Below are 25323 nucleotides of genomic sequence, written 5' to 3' on the forward strand. Positions count from 1 at the left end.
AAACATCTGTGTTGTAAAGGAATTCTACTGTATCGACTCTTTGATTCCAAAGAACCAGCATATACTTAGTCCAGACAAGACGAGATATTTCCAAATAAACAACTGATGTCAAATAAAATTCGAACAAATTTTGATGTCGTATCAGTTGAACTAAAATTGGATCATAATCATGTTTTGATTACAACACGAATTTTTTGTAATCATTGGTTGTTTTCATATTCACTCTCTCAAGCAGGAAAGATCAGTATCAGTGGACGATTTACGTATACATGTTGTTTAACAGAGCATCAGCTTGCAATGAAATGATTCAAAATTTTGTAATATCTTAAGCAATTTGTTGTAATAGCAACAAAAACTGTCGGACATTTGACGGACGGACAGACAAACGGATGGCTAATAATACCTGACGATGACACGTACTTAAGGTATTAGTCAATCTGACTAAAGTACTTGATCTTCTAAACGAAGATCTGAGAACGACCCATTCACATTCGTCTTCTGTATATTTTGGATTTCCAGTATTGCTATTTTTATTTTATCCAATCAGACGACTTGTTCGAATGTCAAAGAGTAAGAAAAATGTGCAGTCATTCGAGGGCTCGAACCCGGGACCCCTCGCTTACAAAGCAAGTGGCCTACCGACTGAGCTAACCGACTATTTGATACATTATGACATAAGAATTGTAAATATCAAAAGTCAAGGCTACAGGTAGATTTGCAAGATGTTGTAAGTTAGGCTCTGATTGGCTAGCGAAAGGGTCGTCAGAACGAGGCAATGAATAGGTCGTTCTCAGATCCTATGCGTAGCGTAATAGGATATGTACTTTAGTCAGATTGGGTATTAGTTCACTAATAAAGAACCTCCTTTTTGAAGAGTATTCAATTCCTACCATAAACCTACTTTTACTGCAATTCTGCGGGGGGGGGGGGGGGGGGGGGCGTAGGTTCAAGCCCTACTGGGACCAAATTTTTTTTCCCTTATTTTCCTTTTTTCTAGTAAGTTTTTACTTCTTTCAAGATTTATTATTGATTTCTTGTACAAAAATGGAAAAAGATTAGTTTTATAAGCGATTTTTTGGTGTTCAAAGTGAATTTACTACTTAAACAGAATGGGTAGGGTTACACATCTTTAAAAATATTGAGTTACACGCGGTGAAGTTCTCTATTTTGCTTTCACTCTTAGATTATTTATTTGTGGAAGAAATTTAGGTAGGTTTTACGTCTGCTCTAAGGTTATTGTTAAATGGAGTAAGCAAAATTCAAAACAGAAACACAGCATTCGACCTTACTTTTTCAATGTTGAAGTATGAATTCTGTCTCATTAAATGCGTTTACTTGAGGCACAATAGAAAAAATGATATTGACATTTTTATTTTGTGTTTTATAATTGTTTACCAATAGTTTGATGTTTCTTTTATTAAAATTAATGGTAAAATGAGTTCTCTGCAAACGTTTTGGATAGTGGCTATCACTTTGAAATTTGTTTCTACTTGAGCTTGAGGAGATACCATAAGTTATACAAAATTGATAAAAAAAACGGCACGGTAAAAATTGTTTAAAAAATACAAAATAGTGCAAAACACGGTTACCTTTCAGAATATACCAAGCAAAGGCCGTTTTGTAAACATTACTATTAGCGATCTAATACCTTAAGCGGTTTATAAGCATTTAATACTCCCAAGGACGTTACTGATAATTGTCTCCCTTTAAAAATCCAGATTCACTGCGATCTCAACGGCGGATTTTAACATGATTTACAACTATATATTGCTACTGATCTAATTTGAGGTCTGTTAAGAAATAAATTCTCACAAAATTATTAATAATGTCGAAGGACGTATAGTCAGATAACATCGAACTAACCAAGATATTACATATATTTCACGTTTCTGTGTATGGGTAGCTGAATTGACATATGAATGGACGAAAAATCAGAGACATAAACGCCTTTACTATATAAATGTCGTTTGAAAATTAGTGTCAAGTACTCTTCCTATTTTTATAAACCACCATACTAATATTACGGATATGCATGTAAGCGATGTCTCTCTTATTTTATCAGGTTGTTGAAGCTGAATGAGTAAAATGTTCACAAATCTTCAAATAAATTGTGGATTTCAAAAGCGGAATGTTTTTGCTTTTCTGGTATTAATTGTAATAGGTAAGTTGTTTTTTTATAAATGAAATGTGCTACTCAAATATACAAATTTGAAACATCAGATACCATTTGTACGATTTGCAATTCTTCTGAAAGTTAAACACAGTATCAACTAATTCAATCATTTACATCGCTTAAGATCATACATAACGGTTTTACTGGAACCATATTATCATAATTCTTTCATAGAATTTTAAAATGGTCCTAACTTTTACTTCTACTTTGGCAACAATTTATGGTCACTATTTTAACCGAAATTCTTAATATACATTACCGCCTGCCAGAGAAAATCCAAATCTGGTGATTTCATTTTGGCATCTAGTGCCAAAGCAAACACATAATACTAAAAATTGTCGCAGGTTGAAGTAACGTACCTGGGAGACAATGTGGGTCCAGGAGCAATATACACTTAAATATATTAGAGTAATAATGTCGTGGGTTTTTTTAGAAAAAAATTGCAAAAGGTCATTTTGATAATTTTTGCCCCTGTAACAATGAGCAAATAACAAGGTCAAAAACAGCATTTTGTCAAGGTCCACAATTTTCTTTTGGGAATAATATTTCCTTATCAATGATTGCCTGTCTTTTGGACAAGTGTATAATCTTTCAGAAAAAAATCTTACTTCTACGATCAGTTACTAGGAGCAACGGCGTACAAAGCGGTAGTCCTTCTGTCCGAATAAAATCTCACATATGTTTGGCATTAAAGTCTTAGGGGGACACACCAAGCATACCAGCGGTCAGAACAGGCAAACTAACAACACTAAAAACTATGTTTAATCCTACTCAGTTACTTACAGTTTTTGCTATTTAACTTTTTCGCTTTCGCAAATTATCTTCGCGTGCCATTGCTGCTTTATATCGGGTAATAATCGGATTTTCTTGCTATGTCTAAACAAAACGGAAATTGTCTCTGAAATCTGCCATTTTGTCCTCGAAAATCATGGCAGGCGTAGATATTTTGCGAAAGCAATGGACACGTCAAAATGCTGTTTTTGACCTTCATGAGCATAAAGCTTTCTGGCAAACACTTACATAATATACCCAGCTGACATTTGGTCTGAATGCTATTTTTGTGTGTTTAGACGGGTATAAACCAAATTAGGCTAATTCTTAGATGATTTACCAGATCTTCCAATGTGATTAACAAATACATATAAATGTTAACGTTAAATAAATAGAGGATATTTGTTTGTTTTGAGTGAATATGGAATATATCTCACTGAGAAGTGAGAAAATTTCAAATATTTTCACGAGCGAGAAGCGCGAGTGAAAATGTGAACATTTTCTCACATCGAGGTGAAATATATTCAATATTCACGAAAAACAAACAAATTTTCTTTTTATTTTATGCTCAATTACGTTGAGATGTGCATTTTGCAACAATTTTAACCGCAGCGCGGGAAACAGACGCGCGTAAACAGACATGACGTCAGACGTGTTGTAACGTTAGAAAGACGCACACAACATAAAGTTCCATTTCATGTTATTTTTCGTTGCATAACGTTATGAAATTCTCATTAAGTAAAATAATTTGAATCGAGAAATATACTATAAAGAACAAAGTGCGACTACAATTTTCATCCTGTTTTAAGCAAATACTTTAAAATTCATACACAATGTATGAGGGGGCGGAGCTATATCTCTCACAGTGTGAAAATATAGATTTCATATGAGTGATGAGATATAAAAATATTTAACTGATAGAATACAGTATTTCATTAGTTAGCATAAAATAAATGTCTGAACTCCAAACAATGATTTATTCAGCGACAAATCACTAAATGAGATATATTATTTCTTAAATTAACCCTAGTTTTTCGTTCTTATGCGAAACAATATATCACTCAGGCATACGGCCTTCGTGATATATTCTTACGCATAAGAACTCAAAGCTCGGGTTATTCTACGATAAACCACGTTTGGGAACTTATTATTTCTAAAATAAAAATGGAACTTTGTGTTGTATACGTCTTTCTAACGCCACAACACGTCTGACGTCATGTCTGTTTACGCGCGTCTGTTTCCTGCGCTGAGATTAAAAATTGTTGCAAAATGCACATCTCAACGAAATTAAGCATAAAATAAAAAGAAGATATGTTTGTTTTTCGTGAATATGGAAATTTTCTCACTTATCAGTGAGATATATTCCATATTCACTGAAAACAAACAAATATCCTCTATATATTAATATTATTTAATACTACTAAAACTGCGATATGTGATACTACCAACGGAAAGGAGTCTCCGTCGTAAAGTAGTAACGGGTTTGATGTTATATTGTCCTACTTTCTTTACTACTTCGGCGTTTTTATCTAAAGATACCACTGTAAACTTCAGCCATCATTCTTGCAAATTATAAAGAGGATACTCAGCACTTGCTGTGAAAATAAATTTATTAAAAATTACTTTCTATGGAATTCACGTTTAGTAAAAAGTATTCTTGGTTCTAAAGACACAAGAAAGCTCTGCGCTACGGTTTATCAAAAGCTGACTTTTATCGGGATGTCATTTACAAACTTCCTTACGCAACTATTTGGTGTTCAGTTCTTTACAGTCAGATTCTTTGACTGTGTCTGACGAACGGGGTAGATGGAAAACTTCTTGATAAGCACTTCTAAAGCTTTGATAGTCGTCTGGCCTATTTCGTCGGGCCTTAATGATTATTCTCTTTTGCTCTGTTTGCTACAAAGACACGGAGCACATGTGTATATGGCTCTTTAAGTTTTCCTTTATATACACTTATACACGAGATCTCAAATTCCAAGAGATAGAGTGTTTTACTTCGGGACAACCGAAATTCCACTCAAGAATACATTATGTGAGCGTGTTTTTTTTTGGACGGGACTTGAAAATATCTTCCAGATAGCCGGAATTGGAGACAAGCGAGTTTGAGGTATCGAGTTTCAATTGTAATTTACGCGAGCTTGTTTTTGTTAAAATTGTGGCTTTAGTTAACAAAATGTATGTAAGGGATTCACCTGACGGGAATAGGTTTAACTTACACAGTCCTGTAACTCTGGAGCATGGTATGGATAGGTGATTTACCGGATCTTCCTAATGTGTATTTTTTGCCATTGACGGTACTGTTGTGTATTTCTTTTAATTTGTATATACATACGTTGTTGTAGGATTTTGTTCTGGGATGCAACATTCTTAAAGCATTGGTATTTCTGTCGTTATCTTTGCTTGTTCCTTTACTTCATAGCTATACACTTTTGTGACAGGTTTGGTTTCCTGTTCGTTCACAACTGAACAATATTCAAGTGAACGTGTTTTGATGAGTAATATATTTCATAACATAAATTTGTATAGTGTCTTGTCGGTTATAAATACACTGTAATCATGTAGAAACAAGTTTAAGCATTGACGTTTCAAATTACACCTTGGATATTAGGCTCCAAATAATTAACACACCAAAAAATAGTCAAAATATCCCATCATTAGTACTATTCAGGAGGTCACCATTAACTATTGTCAGTGAATTTCAGGTACTTATGGGATGGTACATTTTATAAAAACGACGCATATGCCAATAAAGGAGTTTTGTACAGAAACAAGCCCCCCTGCTGTGTATACCATATGTACGTGGGAAGTAAAGAAAGACGATGTAATTCCGGGTGAAATACACAGAACAGGGCAATGGGAGCCGCACGTAACACAAAAACTTTACTATATTCTAAAACAAGATAGCCATATAACATTTATTGATATCGGTGCTAACATTGGTTATTTTAGTTTACTCGCTGCTTCAGTAGGGCAAGCAGTGGTATCAGTGGAGCCCTGGACTCAGAATATAGAAAAGTTACGGAATTCCATTCAAAAGAACAAATTTGAAGACAAAATTACTATTTTGAATAACGCTGTTTCAAATGATCGGCGAGTGATACATATTCATAGACCATATAAGTATAACCCAGGTGCCACAAGATTGTTGTCTGATGCGACAGTGACAGGTCCCAACGTTTTCTCAGCTGCAACAATTACCTTAAACGATCTAGCGAACTACAGCCATACTAAAGATATCGTCATTAAAATAGACATAGGTAAGAACAATTGTTACTGGCATTGTGAACTTTATACATTTTTTCCCTTTCAGAACTGAACACAATGAACGTTATGTCAAGCACTAGGACGTCCAGAACGATGGTCCTACAATTAAGATTTTATTGGCTCAAACGAAATATTTGATAAAGTTATAGAGTTATTTTCGTTTTGCTTAAATATAACCATTACACATTTAAGAAATTGAAATGCGTGCTGATATATTGTTACTGTTATTTCACTTTCAACGAAAAGGAAATGTTTTAAGTACTAGAGGAAACGAGCGGGATGTTGGATGAAATCAACATAGAGGTAAACGGAACAAGGGCATGTATACAGTTTAGTTAATCGAGTTATATTATTTGTTTCCGCTTTTAGAAGTGCTCAAGGTGAGCTATTGTGACCGGCCATTGTCCGGCGTCCGTCGGCGTCCGTCGTCAGTCGTCCGTCGTGCGTCGTCCGTCAACATTTGCCTTGTGAACACTCTAGAGGCCACATTTGTGACTCAATCTTTATGAAACTTGGTCAGAATGTTAGTCTTGACGATCTCTAGGTCAAGTTTGAAACTGGGTTATGTTGGGTCAAAAACTAGGTCAGTAAGCCAGATCAAAGGAAAAGCTTGTGAACACTCTAGAGGCCACAGTTGTGGCCCAATATTTATGAAGCTTGGTCAAAATGTTTGTCTTGGTGATTTTTAGGTCAAGTTTGAATCTTGGTTATGTGAAGTCAAAAACTAGGTCACACGGTCAGATCAAAGGAAAAGCTTGTGAACATTTTTGGCCACAGTTGTAACTCAATCTTTATGAATCTTGGTCAGAATGTTTGTCTTTATGATTTCTAGGTCAAATTTGAAACTGGGTTATGTGGGATCAAAAAAAAAGTCACTAGACCAGATCAAAGGAAAATCTTGTCAACACTCTAGAGACCACAATTTAAGCTTGAAATTCATGAGAATTGGTCAGAATGTTTGTCTTGATAATCTATAGGTCAAATTTGAATCTGGATTATGTGAGGTCAAAACCTAGGTCACGGGGTCAAATCAAAAGAAAAGCTTGTGAACACTCTATAGGTCACAGTTGTGATCCACTCTTTATAATTTTTGGTCAGAATGTTTGTCTTGATGATCTCTAGGTGAAGTTCGAATTTGGGTTATGTAGGGTCAAAAACTAGGTCACGGGGTCAAATCAAAGGAAAAGCTTGTGAACACTCTAGAGGTCACAGTTGTGATTCAATCTTTATAAGTTTTGGTCAGAATGTTTGTCTTGATGATCTCTAGGTCGAGTTCGAATCTGGGTCATATGGGGTCGAGTTCGAATCTGGGTCATATGGGGTCAAAAACTAGGTCAGTAGGCCAGATCAAAGGAAAGCTTGTGAACAATCTAGAGGTCACAGTTGTGGTCCAATATTTATGAAACTTTGTCAGAATGTTTAGCTTGATGATCTCTAGGTAACTTTTGAAACTGGATTATGTGGGGTCAAAACCTAGGTCAGTAGGCTAGATCAAAGGAAAAGCTTTTGGACACTCTATAGACCACAGTTGTGACTCAATCTTTATAAGTTTTGGTCAGAATGTTTGTCTTGATGATCTCTAGGTCGAGTTCGAATCTGGGTCATATGGGGTCGAGTTCGAATCTGGGTCATATGGGGTCAAAAACTAGGTCAGTAGGCCAGATCAAAGGAAAGCTTGTGAACAATCTAGAGGTCACAGTTGTGGTCCAATATTTATGAAACTTTGTCAGACTGTTTAGCTTGATGATCTCTAGGTAACTTTTGAAACTGGATTATGTGGGGTCAAAACCTAGGTCAGTAGGCTAGATCAAAGGAAAAGCTTTTGGACACTCTATAGACCACAGTTGTGACTCAATCTTTATGAAACTTGGTCAGAATGTTTGTCTTGATCATTTCTAGGTCAAGGTTTAATCTGGGTCATTTGGGGTCAAAAACTAGGTCACATGGTCAAGTCAAAGGAATAGTTTGTGAAAACTCTAAAGGCAACAGTTGTGACTCAATCTTTATGAAACTTGGTCAGCATGTTTGTCTTGATGATCTCTAAGTTAAATTCGAAACTGGCTCATGTGGGGTCAACTCTAGGTCACTAGGCCAGATCAACTCTGTTGAGCGATATAGGGTTATCATGGTCCTCTTGTTTGTTGTTTTTTTTTTTCGTTTCAGATGGAACTGAGTGCGGAGAGCTAGATATATCATACGACATATTTAATAAATTAAAGTAGTCTATTTCAGCAGAAAATTGATACAAGATGTTATTAAATATATTCATTGTTATATTTCCGTATATTTATTAGAAGGAAATGAATGCATCCTGTTATAGAAATAGTGCCCGGTACTTCTGAATTTTGATGTCTTATTATGCCCCCGAAGGTGGCCATATTGAAATCGCACTGTCCGTCCATGTCTGCGTGCATTCTTGTCCGGGCTGTAACTTCAACATTCAAAGCGGAATTTGAAAATAATTTTACACAAATGTTAACCATATTGAGAAGATGTGTCGCGCTTATGACCTGGGTCTCTCAGGTCAAAGTCAAGGTAATAAAATGATGTGTGATTTTTTTCGTGTCCGGTCTATATCTTTTTGGCACATGGAAGGATTTTGAAATAAGTTTGCACAAATGTTCATGTGTGCGTCGTGTTAATTATACGGATCTATTGGTTCAAGGTCAAGGTCACAATTTTTTAGTTGTTTATATATGGATTTAGAAGTCAATTTGTGCAAATAACTATTTTAACCTGAGAATATGCTATGTGCATGATCGGGGTCTCTCGGGTCAAGGTCAAGGATATTATTTAAATTTTAATTTTATTTCCCTTCTGCTTCATATCTCTTTAAACAATGGAACGATTTTGAAATGACTTTGTCTACGCCCAAAGGCGTATAGTGCCTGTGACCTTGATTTGTCAGGTCAAAGTCACAATTTGATGTCTGCATTGTGTCGTGTCCGGTCCATATCTTTTTAGCACATGGAGGGATTTTGAAATAATTTTGTAAATATGTTCATTTTATCCCAAGGGTGTGTCGCGTCAAAGACCAAGGTCTTTTGGGTCAGTCAGGTCGGAGACATTTGTCACTAATAGCGACAGCTCTTGTTTTCGTTTTAGTAGTAAATGAATGCAAACTGTGGGCGAAACAGCATGTGGTACTTGTGAATTTCTGTCTTTTTCTTTCAGCAAGAAATGAATGCAAACTGCTATTGAAATAGGATGTGGTATTTGTAAATTTTAATGTCTTACTCCCATGTCCGCAGAAAATGAAAACAGAGAGAAAGAGGGCGCAGTACTTATAAATTTCTATGTTTTATTTCCATTTCATGAGACATGATATATGTTTTAAACTCTTAGAGAAATAGAGAAATAGGGTGTGGTACTTTTGAATTCTGTTTCAGAAGTAAATCAATGCAGACTATGAAAAATAGGGTATGACATTTGTGAACTTCAATGTTTTATTTCTTAATCAGCACCAAATTATGGAAATGAATGCAAACTGTTGAAGAAATAGCGTATGCTATTTGTGAACTTCAATTTTTGATTTCCATTTCAGAAGGAAACGAATGCAGAGCACTTGAGAAGTCGAACGAAATATTTGATAAATTCAATGTTTTATTCATATCTATGGAATGGGTTGTGATGAGGATGTTTGAAAATGAAACTGGTACCCCTTGTCCACGAGAAAATATAGACCAGATGGTGAAAATGTTGACGAAACGCAACTTTGAACCTTTCAGCTTTTTAAATGATGTACCACTGAATCCAAAAAAATATGAAGAATGGAAAGAAACTGAGTTATACTGGAAACCAAGGAATGCAGCACGTTAAAAACAATGTTAAAATACAAGGGAACAGCTCTTGCATTTATAGTTTTTAATATGTTTGATAAACAATTCCTTGTTTTCAAAATCAGATTTAAATTGTCATAAACAGCTTACCATGAACATTAAGTGCAGAGTTATGGTAATTTTGCGACATGTTATGAAACTGTTTGATTCATTTTAACACAAAGAAAATGTATTTTATTTGTTTTACCTGCGTTACCAAAACATTTTGGGATTGCAGAACGAACTAGATGTGTATCCATAGGACTCTCGGTGAAATATTTTAAGATATATGCAACGCAACTTTTAAGCATTAAATTTTGTCAAGGACCATAAGTCTTGTCTGGCTGTGTGAAATTCCAAACGGAACACCAGGTGCACAACTTCACATGCTATCTAACAACCCTTCAATGTTTTATTACTCTAGGTCAAGTACTTTTTGATATACATGGAAAACAATCTTTTATGCGTATTTTTGACTAAGACATAGGTCATTACTTGGTCAGGTCAATAAATTGGGCTTGTGACACAGGGGAATAATAAGTTTCTCTGAAACAAAGGGTCATAACTTGTATCCCCAAAGGAGATAAAGATAAGAGTTTTATTAAAAGTTTGAGACCAATATCTCTACTTAATGTATCATATAAGATTGCTTCTGCAAGTATCGCGCATCGCCTTAAGTCAGTATTACATAAAATAATCAGTGAAGACCAAACCTGGTTTCTACCAGGAAGATATATAGGAGATAACATTCGACTTACTTATGATGTTATGCATTCCTAAGAACAAATTTAAATACCAGGAATGCTATTGTTAATTGATTTTGCAACTGTCTTTGACTCCCTTTCATGATCATTTATGTATAAATTGTTGACTTTTTCTTAACTTTGTTGAATACCTTATACATTGTATAAGAGTGTTCTACTGTGATATACAACCTTGTATTACTATAAATGGTCACCTTTAAGACTTGTTCAGCATCCAGCGTGGCTGTTGCCAAGACGATCCCTTATTCCCTTACCTTTTTATCCTCAGTACAGAAGTTCTTGCAATTTTGATAAGTCAAAACCAAAATATTAGAGGCATGAAACATAATAACATAGTGTTTGTACTGTCCCAATATGCAGATGATACAACACTTCTTTTAGATGGAACTGAAAAAACTCTAAGAAATGCCATGCAAACACTGAACGTTTTTGCCAAAATTTCTGGATTAAAGGTAAATCTTGATAAAATAAAAGCTGTTTAGATGTGGTCTATGAAAAACAGTGACTTACGGATTTATCAACAATTATGTCTTGTATGGGAACAGACAATTCAAACTGTTGGGTGTCAATTTCACGCTAAATTTGAATGACATTATAGAAGCCAATTATAACCCTAAAGTTAAAGAAATGAAGAAACTTTTATGCAATGGTCAAAAAGAATAACAACTCCCATTGGCAAGAATATAGTTATTAAATCCTACGCATTACCGAAAATTAATCACCTTATAATGAGTCTACCAAGTCCTAATTTGGGCATAATCAAATCCATACAGAAACTTTTTAAAAAAAAAATTCTATGGGATTCTGGCCCAGATAAAATAAAGAGAACTGGTATCACGCAGACATATGAATTTTAGTGGTATAAGCATAGTTAATTTAGAAACATTATATTAGCTTTGAAAGTTACATTGATTAGAAGAATTATGAACAATAATACAAAATAATTAATTTTCTTGGAGCAGAATATCCATTCTTAACAACATTTACAAAATAAGGAGGTGATTATATTAAAAAATAAACTAAATAGGGTCAGTAACAGTTTCTGGAAAGATGTTTTACATGGGTATATACAGCTGAGCTCTCAGCGACCAAAGACATGGAGTGAATTTTGTTCATAACCAGTGTGGCTTAGTAAGTTCTTAAAAATTGCTGGAAAAAGTTTTATTTCCCTAGATTTTTTAAAAAAATGAAGTAATCTTGGTTAATGACTTTTTGGATAGGAACGGTAACTTACTGTCGTTTAACCATTTCATGGAGAAATATAATAAACAAACTAATTTCCTGCATTGAGTCAATTAGAGGGGTCATAAATATTTTAAGTTTTCCATACTATGCAATAAAGAAAGAAAGAATGCCAGGAAAATCGTTGTAGGTTTTTATATGACATTTTATTAAAAACAAGTAATACGCCTATCTCCAGCAGGAAATGGAGAAACAAACTTAATTTTACCATTAATTTTATTTTAGATATAAATACAACTTTCTTTTTGTTGTTACCAAAGGCCCGAAGTAACAATGGCTCCAGTTCCAAATAAACCAGAGAATCATAGGCATAAACGACCTGTTACAAAATAGAATGGGATAAAGAACGATAGTACGTGCTCTTTTTGCCACACTGAGACCGAAACTATTGAACATTTATTTGCTGATTGTCAGGTAACAAATATTTTTGGGAGGACATTAAGAGATGGATTAAATCATCTTGCCAAATGTCAATACAGACTGTCAAGTACAGACATCTTGTTAGGGTATGAAAATTTAAAGGATGACATAATGAATGTAATACTGATTGCTAAAGTCAACTTTTATCAGTGTAAAATGAAGAATTTAGTTCCCAATCTGCAAATATTTAGAAATAGTGTTAAGCTTCTGTTAAGGACAGAGAGATATATTGCCAAAGTAGAACAAAACATGACTAAGTTTGAATCTAAATGGGTTGAATTCATGCCAGTATTTAGCAATGATCAATCTTAGGTGTGTAATTATAATTTCAAAATGATCATATGAAGGACAATTTATGGATTACGCTTTCGTACTGTTGTAAACTGACTATAAAAATTTAAAAAAAATCCTTCTAAAAAGGAATGGCTTGGCTAGTATAGGAAACAGAGTCCAGAGAGGCTAGTAAGTGTCTGCTGCTTTAAAAGTATAATATATGTAAACGATATTCTGAAAATACAACTTTTTGTAACCTATTTGCTTAAGCAGTATAAAGATATTTGTTTGTTAATTAACACTACCCCTTTATACATTAATGGGATTGGCTTAGTATATAAGCACAGAAATTTGCGGCAATATTACCACTACGACACCCATTTGGCAGATTATATTACTTCAATATTGCCTTCTTCTTGTGTATATTACATCATATTCAATGCAGTTGTTGAACAGAACAGAACAGAACATACATTTTATTAGAGATAAGACAAAGATTACAAAATACAAGTATTATGTAATAACGTGTGAACGGAGAAAAATGACAAAAATGTTCTATTATGGGTATGAATAATTGTTTTGAAATGACAATGTCTAACAATATCTAAATCTAAATATTATGAAAACACATTTATGTTTATGTCTTTTATGTCTTGGGGAAAGTGGGTAGTATCGATACATAATTTAGACCAAGGAAGAAACAAAAACACAAACAAAAGACTATTGTGGTTATGAAGCGAATTCTGATAAGATAACTTATTTACAGTTATACATATATATATTCGAACACAGTAAATTGATATGGAAAAAAAAAGAAACTATAAATATATACAGTACTATCTTTCGTTTAAAAATAGCGTACTTGACTTAATTATCGGATGCGTAAATAGCACAGATAAGTGAACTTGAACTTGTGACGGTTAGGAGAATCTAAGAAACTGCACATGGATATCGTGGATTTCGTGTCCGTTAATTTAAGTTGTAAAGTAAAGTATAGTGGACATTGGAATGTCATTCATGGGCGATTTCGTAGTAAAAGTGTCATTCAATCATGGATGAAAATACAAAGTAACGATATGCCTACTGTTTGCAAGGTTATAGTGTTTATTTTATCAAAGTTATGGCCTATCACTGGAGTCTTGTTTTTTTTTCTCCTTGTTTGGATTGAGCTTCCCGGCTTCTCCTATTACACTAAACGGGGATGCAAAATAACCGAAAACAATATAATGGCTTGAAGTTGTATGTACACATACCATTTACGTATTTTACGTAAAAATTTACGTACGCGCACTAGCAACTAAGTGTCATTTACAGCTGTAATGTCAATTATAATAGTTGCTAAAAGTGTAAAAATACAATTGTCAAGTCACACCACTGCAGTTGCCAAGAATAAATTACAGTTGTCATGTCACGCACACTAGTTATTATGTGTCGATTACAGTTTTCACGTCACACAATGCTCTTTTTGCTAAGAGTCTGTTACAGCTGTCACGTCATGCACACTAGTTATGAAGTGTCGATTACATTTGTCATGTCACATACCTCTCTAGTTGCTAACAGTCAATTACAGTTGTTATGTCACACACTAGTTACTTTCCCAAGTTCTCTCTCCCATGTGGTTCTAGAAAGTCCAGATCTGCACCAATAGGCGTGATTCTGTGTGGATTTATACTGGTGTGCGACTCCTAAAACGAAATAGATCGACTTTCAATACGGGAGGACTCAAATGATCCTACAGGATTTGGTGACAGAGTTTCTTTAATACATTCAGTAGTCAATAGTATCAAATACTACAAGCTTTTAAAAAGAAGAGTTTACATTCTTTTATTCCAGTAGCGTTTTTATGTAGAAACGAACTTGATTATACATCTATTGAAAAAAGCCATATTTCGTTGAACTATGGATGGTTAAGATGGTGTAATTATATCTAGATTGTGTAAGTGTGTTTCACATAAAACGTTACTGAATCATTTGTTTACGGGTGAACAGACGACGGACGGACGGACGAAGGACAAAGGGTGTTTTTCGCCACACCTATAAAGTATGAATGGAGATTAAATTTGGTAAAATAATAAATCTAATGAAGTGTTCAGGACGGGTAAGTAATTTAAAATTCAAACGTTAAGCCATATGCGAACACCTTGTGGGTTCGAGTATTTTATTGCAATAGATAGCAAACTAGACTGATCTAGTGTAAGATCTGACTGGTCTTCAACCCAGTTCATATAAAAGGACTTTATTCTATGAAATACTCACATGGTAATGTCTTCGGATATGTTCTTTGTCTACTGTGTCTGCGACTCCCTTCATCTGGTAAATGTCACGTGTGTAAGCCCAGATATTCGGATATTCCTTCAACATTTTCTTGTTACACTGAAAGACATAAGACAACTAGACAAGAGTATCGACTGATAAGATTTGAAAACATTGAATTCCTGCTATTTACATTTAATTTCCGTAATATCAATGTCTTCAAATAATTCATACTTAAGTCATCCGATATACCGGAGATATATATGATATCTTTCAATTGAACTATATAAAGCATTATTTACCTAAATACAATAGTCTTTACTATTGTTTCTTGTTAGACGCCATTTACAAGATCCAGCAAGTTTTCAAACAAAAAAAACTATAGAAACATTGCAAAGTGAACGGAGTTATTTATATGAATATCAACGTACCTTAAAATGGCCATGATATACCCAGTCAAACCTAACCAGGGTTGTGAACAGTCTTATGTCTGCCTCTGTGAACGTGGTACCTGTCAGATAACGTTGCTTTGACAGAATTTCCTCAACCTAGTGTAGATTCAAATATCTAGAGTGTCGTTCGATTAAATTCAGTAAGGATGATAAAATATTGCAAAAGTAACCATTAAAATCTCGAAGTAGCCTTTCTTATATTTTTATACAAATTATGTTTGAGGATAAAATTCTTCCACTATATAAAAACTTTTGATTTTCATTCTTTGCCTTGTTCTCGATGCTTCTGAGGGATCTATTTTTCAGATTTTATTTTGATCTTAAAGGATAGCGAAATTTCTTCGGCAGCCTTATGATAGCCCAAAACACACACGCACCTGGCCCCCTTCCCGCTTCAAATGCGTGGGTTCGCTCCCTGGCCAGCGTAAAACTTGTACTAGTAGCTTCCTCGCTTGGAGCTCTACATTAAGACAGAAATCCTATGACTGGTCAGCTTGGTGTCAGTATTATATGACTTGTTGGCGTATCATGTCACGTATCTACGACGTGATATGTGTGTGAGTAAGCACTATGAAGTTTGGCATTGTGCTCACTGCTACAAGTAGACTCCGTCGATTTTATGACTGAAAAATTGTTAAAAATGACGCTTAACTCGAACACACATGCACGCACGCACGCACGCACACACACACACACACACACACAGAGAGAGAGAGAGAGAGAGAGAGAGGCTAGTGACATTTATGTCTCCTCTTTCTACTAATCTAACTGAGTCTCAAATAATGCTTACACTCGAATATAGAAACCGCACGACCAGAAGTCAGTACATGAATTGCAAAATGTGTCTATACCTTATCCAGGTGTTCAAAGAGTCCTGTTACAGCAGTATTGTAAGCTTCTTGGCTAGTAGCGAACCCGCTCCGGTACACACCATTGTTGATATTGCTGAAATATTTATAATCATCAAGTGATTTATTTACTGGTGTAACAAAACTATTTATGTACATTAAGAGAAACGGTAAATTTACAACATGAAAAAAAAATAATGAAGATTTAACATTCCGTTAGTCCATGTCTAGTACGTATGTAAATAGCAGATATTATCAAACCTGTTGATAACGATCCATTGTGTACACTACGGTAGCGCTTTCATACTGTCGCACTGACAGATGTGTGACGTCACGCTCTATGTATAGAATGGATAACGACCATGCATAGAAAGACAGAAAGAGGTCTCTCTTTGCAGGTGGTCGTTGTCAATAGATTACAATACACTGTAAATACTTGTATATGTGTTTCAGCTGTAAATGATACTAATGGTCATAAAAGTCAGATTGTCTCTGTCCACATACTGTCTTTGGCACAATCTTGACTGTAATTCACAATATTATGAGTATAATTAAATTTTGTTCCTGAAAAGCTCTACATTAAATGACCCATATTGATCCAGGTCGTATGTCTGGTCCTAGCACAACCCATGACATCATCAAATCTTCGATTTACTTCGATCAAGGGAGATAACTAGCAGTTAAGAACCTTCTTGTCAGGATAGAGCAGACATATTGAAGGTGTTATTAGTTTTGAGCGGTCGGTATTACCAAAGATATGCTGCTCATGTTTAATTATAACTTACTAGTAGTAAAACAAGAGCTGTTTGTTGACAGCGCGCTCGACTATTCGAAGCATTGATAGAAGTATAGGGTCAAAATATTACCAGAGATTTTCCGACAAAAGAAAAAGAATAGATAAGACAAACAATGTACTTGCATTTGTGGATTTGGATAAGTCTTGCACCATATGGCAATGTGTGACAATGATGGTACTCAAGTGTTCAAAGTTTCAAAGCCATATACCAAACAGATTAAAAACAAAACAAAATATCGAATGGCATGCCAAACTTAACTAATTTCTATGTCAAAAAGGGCCATAACTGAGCTAAAGCCGTTGACCTAGGTACGTAGACTATGATGGTTAACAAGTGGTCAAAGTTTCAAAGCCATATGACAAACAGGTTAGGCAAAATATGGACTTGTATGAAAAACTTTATTGATTTCCAAGTCCAAAAAGGACCATAATTCAGCCAAAATACTTGACAGAGTTATGTACTCTTGTCTACAGATGGGAATCATGACAATAAACATGTGTTAAAAGTTTCAAAGCCACATGTCAAATAGTTTTGACAAAACATTGACTTGTATAAAAAACTTAACCAATTTCCAAGTCCAAAAAGGGCCATAATTCAACCAAAATATTTGACAGAGTTATGTACTCTTGCCTACAGATAGAAATCATGATGATAAGCAAGTGTTCAAAGTTTCAATGCCACATGTCAAATAGTTTTGATAAAACATGAACTTGTACGAAAACTGAACCAATTCCCAAGTCCAGAAAGGGCCATAATTCAACCAAAATCCTTGAAAAAGTTATGTACTCTTGCCTAAAGATAGAAATAATGATGATAAATAATTGTTCAAACTTTCAAAGCCACATGTCAAATAGTTTTGACAAACCATGGACTTGTACAAAAATTGTATCAATTTCGAAGTCCAAAAAGGACCATAATTCACCCAAAATAGTTGACAGAGTTATGTACTCTTGCCTACAGATAGAAATCATGATGATAAGCAAGTGTTCAAAGTTTCAATGCCACATGTCAAATAGTTTTGATAAAACATGAACTTGTACGAAAACTGAACCAATTCCCAAGTCCAGAAAGGGCCATAATTCAACCAAAATCCTTGAAAAAGTTATGTACTCTTGCCTAAAGATAGAAATAATGATGATAAATAATTGTTCAAACTTTCAAAGCCACATGTCAAATAGTTTTGACAAACCATGGACTTGTACAAAAATTGTATCAATTTCGAAGTCCAAAAAGGACCATTATTCACCCAAAATAGTTGACAGAGTTATGTACTCTTGCTTACAGATAGAGACTGTTATAATAAACAAGTGATTAAAGTTTCAAAGCCATATGTTAAACACTTTACACAAAATGTGAACTGGTACGAAAAACTTAACCAAGATTTCTAAGTTAAAAGGGGTCATAACTCAGTCAAAATCCTTGATGGAGTTATGTACTCTTGCCTAAAAATGGACATGGTGATGGTACACAAGTGTTGAAAGTTCCAAAGCTTTACCTCAAAAGACTTTGTCAAAATGTGGACTGGTACGAAAAACTTAAACAAGGTGTGACGCCGACGCCGTGGTGAGTAGGATAGCTCTACTTATTCTTCGAATAGTCGAGTTAAAAACTGATAAGGTATATCAGTTAGGCCGCATATTTAAATTTACAAGTTGGTAAAAGTTCAACAATAAAATAATTCAATTATTCTGGTTAAGAATGGTAATCGAGGCGTAACAAACGGACGCTCGTAAGCACCATGCACAAAAACAGATGAATTTACACTCGGCCTGTTCCTTAGTAATGGAAGTGAAATTTCGCGCATGCGCACTCTACTTAAGGCAAAACGACACGACTCCCAGAATGTAAACTAAGCTAAAGTTATATCACGTTTTAATCATTTTGGTCAATTTGCGTCTGTATAATGCAGTTAAACAAACATTCCTTTAGACATAACATAGCACTTACGGGTAAATCCATGTGTTCAGTTCTTCTATTTTATCTCGTAGACTCTCTGGGTAGAAATCTAAATTTCTCTGTTCGTCTGTCTGGCAAAAGCTGTTAAATTCACTGTTTAACATCCGGATAATTTCACTGGATTCATTGTTTACTATGGTGTTTTTCTCCTTATCCCATAAAACGGGTACTGTATAACGGCCCGAGTATTCTGAAATAATGTTATGATTTTTTTTTCTAGAAAACGACCATATTGTACGCTCTTAGAATCGAGTTCGTCTAGTATTTGCTTGAAGTTAGTCTAGTATTTCGGTAAGTAGATAAATGAAATATTGGCTTTTATGGGACAGAATGATCTGTGGGAATTCTCATAAAACTTCTCAGCAAATCAAATCAAATGTGTGCTTGGTAAAAGGAGGGTGCCTAGTGGTTAAGGTGTTGGCCGCTAAACCGAGGGACGTGGGTTTCAGCCCCATTGGAGTCACGACCATGACTAGCCGGTGCTAGGGGGCGTGAGATGTGTTGCACTTAATCAAACCGAGTCTGCTATTATTCTTCTTGCTTGCATTCTTTGCTTCCAAAGGATCTTTTTACAGATTTTATTCTCCTATGAAACCAGTACTGGTTTTTCCAGGAAGGAGACTTAAGGTGTTGGCCGCTCTATCGGGTGTCGTGGATTCGAGCCCTATTGCGGTCACGACATGACACCTATACTGGTTTTAGTACATGTTTTAAATATTCAAATATTCCATGAGGTTAAAGTGTAAACAGCCTCATTTACAAAACACGTACACTAGATAATATAATTTTAGTAAACATTACCTGCATTCGCCTTTCTGTATATTTCGCTCATATATTTGCAACCATTCACTGTATCTAATGTGTTCTTTGGTTTCTGAATAAACAAAATCGTAAAAATAATGTCATTAAAGCGCCCCAGTAGTAATATCGATCACTCGAATGCTTTAAGACTAAAGAAATAAACATTCAAATAAACAAAAAGTTTATTTCAATAAAATAAATTAATTTGAAGATAAGGAATTTAGAGATATCCACTTTAATTTGTATTATTTAATTAATTAAACATCTTATTCTTGCCAAAAGATTTTCACATACCTCATCGCTGAAATGCCAGCCTTTTTCTGACATGAACCAATCTACAACATTGACAGATATGGCGTTCTCTAATCCCTTCAGTTTATGGACAATCAGTGTCCTGTGAGCCCAGGGGCATGCAAGGGATACATATAGGTGGTACCGCCCGGTCTCTGCTTTGAAACCACTCGAGCCGTCAGCTGAAATATTAAAATTGGTATCGGAACACTTTTTTGTCTAGGGTATTACATGTGTATGAAAGGGTTAATATAAAAAAAACTGACTTGAAATGCAATGTTGTATTCGGTTCGAGTGGACTTCGCCAAGCTTAGATTCCACGAGTCGCTTGTGCCTGGAAAAATCCATTGGAGCCGAATGCATCAGTGCAGACCAGAGTACGGTATTAACGAGTCTTTTATCATATACTTATTTCAAGTGTTATATCAGTCAAATTGTCTATCATTTTAGATCAATAAGACTGAAAACTAGTTTGAAACGGCGAGCTTTTTAATGCATGGGCTAGGTTTATCGAGACGCCATCATTACTTCATTTCCGATTGAATATTTTTCCATATCCGATGGGAGTTGAATACATGGTTTAGTATACATTAGTGAAATACATGATGTATTTGAGCGTACATATAACTATTGTGCATCTGTCTTTATGCTAAAATAGCTTCAATCAAAATTAATGGGCTAAATCATGTAAATAATACATACAGGATCTTGATACATTTTATTATATCCGGTGTTTGAAAGTAGTCAGAAGTTATAAAAAAATCAAGGTTTAATCAAATTCTACATTGTAGAAAAAAAAATGATCCGAACGTGCAGAACTACCTGAAGATACATACCAATTCACATGAACACAGTATTTATTAAAGGGTTTGAAACGTATTTCAGGTTAAGTAAAAACTATTTACGTGTATATAATTAAAATATACCGATATATTTAAGTGCGAATATTGTGTTTTCTCATCAGAAGAAGAAATACGGCCCTGTTGTCGTTTTAGATATTAAACCAACCAATGTAAAAGCAAATGACTGTTATAAATAATGACGTTCCAGATTTTGTTCTAATTATGTCTCCCCCAGGAGACTATTGTTTTTGCCCTGTCCGTCCGTCCGTCCTTCCGTCCGTCCGTCCGTACGTCACACTTCATTTCCGAGCAATAACTGGAGAACCGTTTGACCTAGAACCTTCAAACTTCATAGGGTTGTAGGGCTGCTGGAGTAGACGACCCCTATTGTTTTTGGGGTCACTCCCTCAAAGGTCAAGGTCACAGGGGCCCGAACATTGAAAACCATTTCCGATCAATAACTTGAGAACCACTTGACCCAGAATGTTGAAACTTCATAGAATGATTGTACATGCAAAGTAGATGACCCCTATCGATTTTGGGGTCATTCCATTAAAGGTCAAGGTCACAGGGGCCCGAACATTGAAAACCATTTCCGATCAGTAACTTGAGAACCACTTGACCCAGAATGTTGAAACTTCATAGGATGATTGGTCATGCAGAGTAGATGACCCCTATTGATTTTGGGGTCACTCTGTCAAAGGTCAAGGTCACAGGGGCCTGAACATGGAAAACCATTTCCGATCAATAACTAGAGAACCACTTGACCCAAAATGTTGAAATTCATAGGAATGATTGGTCATGAAAAGTAGATGACCCTATTGATTTTGGGGTCACTCTGTCAAAGGTCAAGGTCACAGGGCCCGAACATGGAAAACCATTTCCGATCAATAACTAGAGAACCACTTGACCAGAATGTTGAAACTTCATAGGATGATTGGTCATGCAGAGTAGATGACCCCTATCGATTTTGGGTCACTCTGTCAAAGTCAAGGTCACAGGGGCCTGAACATGGAAAACCATTTCCGGTCAGTAACTTGAGAACCACTTGACCGAGAATGTTGAAACTTAATAGGATGATTGGTCATGCAGAGTAGATGACCCTATCGATTTTGGGGTCACTCCATTAAAGGTCAAGGTCACAGGGGCCTGAACATTGAAAACCATTTCCGGTCAGTAACTTGAGAACCACTTGACCCAGAATGTTGAAACTTAATAGGATGATTGGTCATGCAGAGTAGATGACTCCTAACGATTTTGGGGTCACTCTGTGAAAGGTCAAGGTCACAGGGGCCCGAACATTGAAAACCATTTCCGGTCAGTAACTTGAGAACCACTTGACCCAGAATGATGAAATTTCATAGGATGATTGGTCATACAGAGTAGATGACCCCTAATGATTTTAGGGTCACTCTGTAAAAGGTCAAGGCCACAGGGGCCTGAACATGGAAAACCATTTCCGATCAATAACTTGAGAACCTCTTGACCTAGAATGTTGAAACTTCATATGATGATTGTTCATGCAGAGTAAATGACCCCTAATGATTTTGGGGTCACTCTGTTAAAGGTCAAGGTCACAGGGGCCTGAACATTGACAACCAGTTCCGATCAATAGCTTGAGAACCTCTCGACCCAGAATGTTGAAACTTCATAGGATGATTGAACATGCAGAGTAGATGACCCCTATTGTTTTTGGGGTCACTCCGTTAAAGGTCAAGGTCACAGGGGCCTGAACATTGATAACCAGTTCCGATCAATAACTTGAGAACCACTTGACCCAGAATGTTGAAACTTCATAGGATGATTGAACATGCAGAGTAGATGACCCCTATTGATTTTGGGGTCAGTCTATTAAATGTCAAGGCCACAGTGGCCTGTTCATGTAAAATCATTTTTTGGAAATAACTTGAGAACCACTTGACCTACAATGTTGAAACTTAATAGGATGATTGGACTTGCAGAGTAGATGACCCCTATTTATTTTGAGGTCACTTGATCAAAGGTCAAGGTCACAGAAGCCTGAACAGTGACTTGAGAACCACTAGGCCAAGAGTGTTGAAATTAAGCGGGATGATTGGACATGCCAAGTAGATGATCCCTATTGCAGCCAACCATCAGTGTCTCTTTGACTTTTGCTCCTAACCCCTATTGACTTCTTGCCTATAGGACTTTGCATTGGGGGAGACATGCGCTTTTTTACAAAAGCATTTTCTAGTTTTTATAGATGTACATGTGTCGCTACAGATGAAATTGTAGAAACGGAGCCTGTAATATTTATAAAGATTTCTCTTTTCCGGTGTTATTTTTGCACTTTGTAATAACGCATAAACATCATTTCTGTACAGATATTTCATGTAGATGCAGTATGCTGAAACTTAGAGATACCTGCTTTGTTTATATGTACAAAGGAATCTGAAATTCTATCAATCAGACTCCAGAAGTCTATCTTTAAAAAAATACCCCCTATATATAAAATAAACATATTTCATATATAGTTTTGTTGTTGTTTTCTTTTAAAGTAAGACTTCCGGAGTCTTATTGATAGAATTTCAGACTCCTTTGTACAGATAAACAAAGCAGGTATCTCTAAGTTTAAGCAAACTGCATCTACATGAAATATCTGTACAGAATTGTGTGATCTGTACATGTCCAATCGTCCAGTTATCAAAGCGAGATTGTAAGACAGTGAGATTGGATAGTAGGGCGGCGATATTGATAGTACGATTGTAGAATGCCGATGATATGATAGTAGGAAAGGCGTTGTATGATAGTAGGAAAGGCGATGGTATGATAGTAGGAAAGCGATGGTATGATAGTAGGAAAGCGATGGTATGTTAATAGGATGACGATGGTATGACAGAACGATGGCGATGGTATGATAGTAGGATGACGACGGTAAAAAGGTACGATGATAGCCTGAAAAAAAATGCTTACCTTCTATCGTTTTCCTACTGCACGGCACTTTTACCATCCTACTAACCTAATATCTCCATCCTAGTTTCATTTCACCATACAAGCGCACATTTACGGATATATTCCCATTTTCGCTACCCACCATCTTGCGCATGTATTTTGTTTGTTTTGGGTTTAACGCCGTTTTTCAACAGTATTTCAGTCATGTAACGGCGGGCTTGCGCATGTATAGTAATTTAGTGCGGAAATCCGGTTTTGGTTATTCCGTGCCCCGGACGATGGTAAGATATAAACACAACAACATTCCGTAATTCAACATTATTTCATTTCGTCTGTCCTACTATCACTATCATGAGCATATAGTTGAATCATAAAAGCTGTAATGTGCTGATTATGAAACAGCCGGATGCACACAATGCTGGCACGCTAATTGCCTGAATGGACATACAATATAGTTATTATAAAAGTTGTTCGATCTGGGATGCTGTATTCGGCTCGAGTGGATTTTGCCAGATCCGACCTCACGAGGCGTGCAAGAGCCGAGTGTGATTCGTCCTTGCAAAATCCGCGAGAGCCGAGTACAAGATCTAGCTACTGTTGTAATGACCCTTTTATTACCTCCACCTTTTGTTTGTTTTATTTATAATCGAACGAAACCTTAAATGTTTGCTGATGTTAAAATGAAATGAGTGATGTTTTTGTGTGCACTATTTATATAACTTGTGCCAGCTCATGCATATTCAACGAAAGTAGTCTGGCAACATACTATACCAAAGGTACAATACGGATTTTTTTTCTCCCTGGTCATATTTACTTGTGAAATACATTCCGAATTTTTGACAGAATTCATAAAGGTATATAATACATATATTTACGACTTACCTGTAATCCAGTTCCTGAACTGCGAGTCCCTGCGGATAAATTCACCCGTTTTATTAACATACTTTAAAACTGTTGACATGTTCACGGTGTACTGTAAACTCAGTTTGTAAAACAGTATTTTAGAAAATGACTTTTATGCACATTAAATTTTATATGTACTATATAATATGAAAAAAATCTAGGACGGTTTTATGCTAGCTCTAACGCACAAAATTAGAACAACCACAATATCACTGATATTGTTCTATTTGCGTACGTCGGAGATTGAAACCGTCCTAGATTTTGCATATTCTTAAAACACATTTACTGATACTGCACTATTAAATGTACCGATCCATATCAGTAAGTATAGATCGAGTAGCTCTATACTACGGTGCCCCTAAAGTGACATGTTACGCACTTTTTTTCCACTTAGGTAATGTGACACTTTTTTTATTTCGTTTAAACGAAATCATTTCGTTTAAACGAATTAGTTATTTCATTTAAACGAATTAGTTATTTCGTTTAAACGAAATAGTTATTTCGTTAAAACGAAATGATTTCGTTTAAGGTAAACGAAA

The 25323-nt window shown here is 35.5% G+C and overlaps 2 protein-coding genes across 3 annotated transcripts; one reads left to right on the forward strand and one right to left on the reverse strand.

The window, feature by feature from the left end:
- Nucleotides 1-1746: 1746 nt before the first annotated feature.
- On the forward strand, nt 1747-10993 carry LOC123552025 (uncharacterized). 2 transcript variants are annotated; one of them, XM_045341396.2, is made up of 3 exons: nt 1747-2161; nt 5650-6204; nt 9756-10993. In XM_045341396.2, the coding sequence occupies exons 1-3, from the start codon at nt 2077-2079 to the stop codon at nt 10028-10030; spliced, it is 915 nt and encodes a 304-aa protein (XP_045197331.2). In that variant the 5' UTR covers nt 1747-2076; the 3' UTR covers nt 10031-10993. The 2 variants fall into 2 exon arrangements, with proteins under 2 accessions (XP_045197331.2, XP_053397537.1); XM_053541562.1 differs by lacking the exon at nt 1747-2161 and adding an exon at nt 4608-5054.
- Nucleotides 10994-13188: 2195 nt separating this feature from the next.
- Nucleotides 13189-25002, reverse strand: LOC128545884 (glutathionyl-hydroquinone reductase YqjG-like). Its single transcript, XM_053541561.1, has 8 exons — nt 24764-25002; nt 20130-20308; nt 19836-19908; nt 19026-19224; nt 16285-16378; nt 15413-15529; nt 14985-15101; nt 13189-14413 (listed from the first exon to the last, which is right to left on the reverse strand). The coding sequence occupies exons 1-8, from the start codon at nt 24840-24842 to the stop codon at nt 14318-14320; spliced, it is 954 nt and encodes a 317-aa protein (XP_053397536.1). The 5' UTR covers nt 24843-25002; the 3' UTR covers nt 13189-14317.
- Nucleotides 25003-25323: the final 321 nt, after the last annotated feature.

Source organism: Mercenaria mercenaria, chromosome 4 (assembly GCF_021730395.1).
Source record: "Mercenaria mercenaria strain notata chromosome 4, MADL_Memer_1, whole genome shotgun sequence".
In the NCBI taxonomy this organism is placed as follows: domain Eukaryota; kingdom Metazoa; phylum Mollusca; class Bivalvia; order Venerida; family Veneridae; genus Mercenaria; species Mercenaria mercenaria.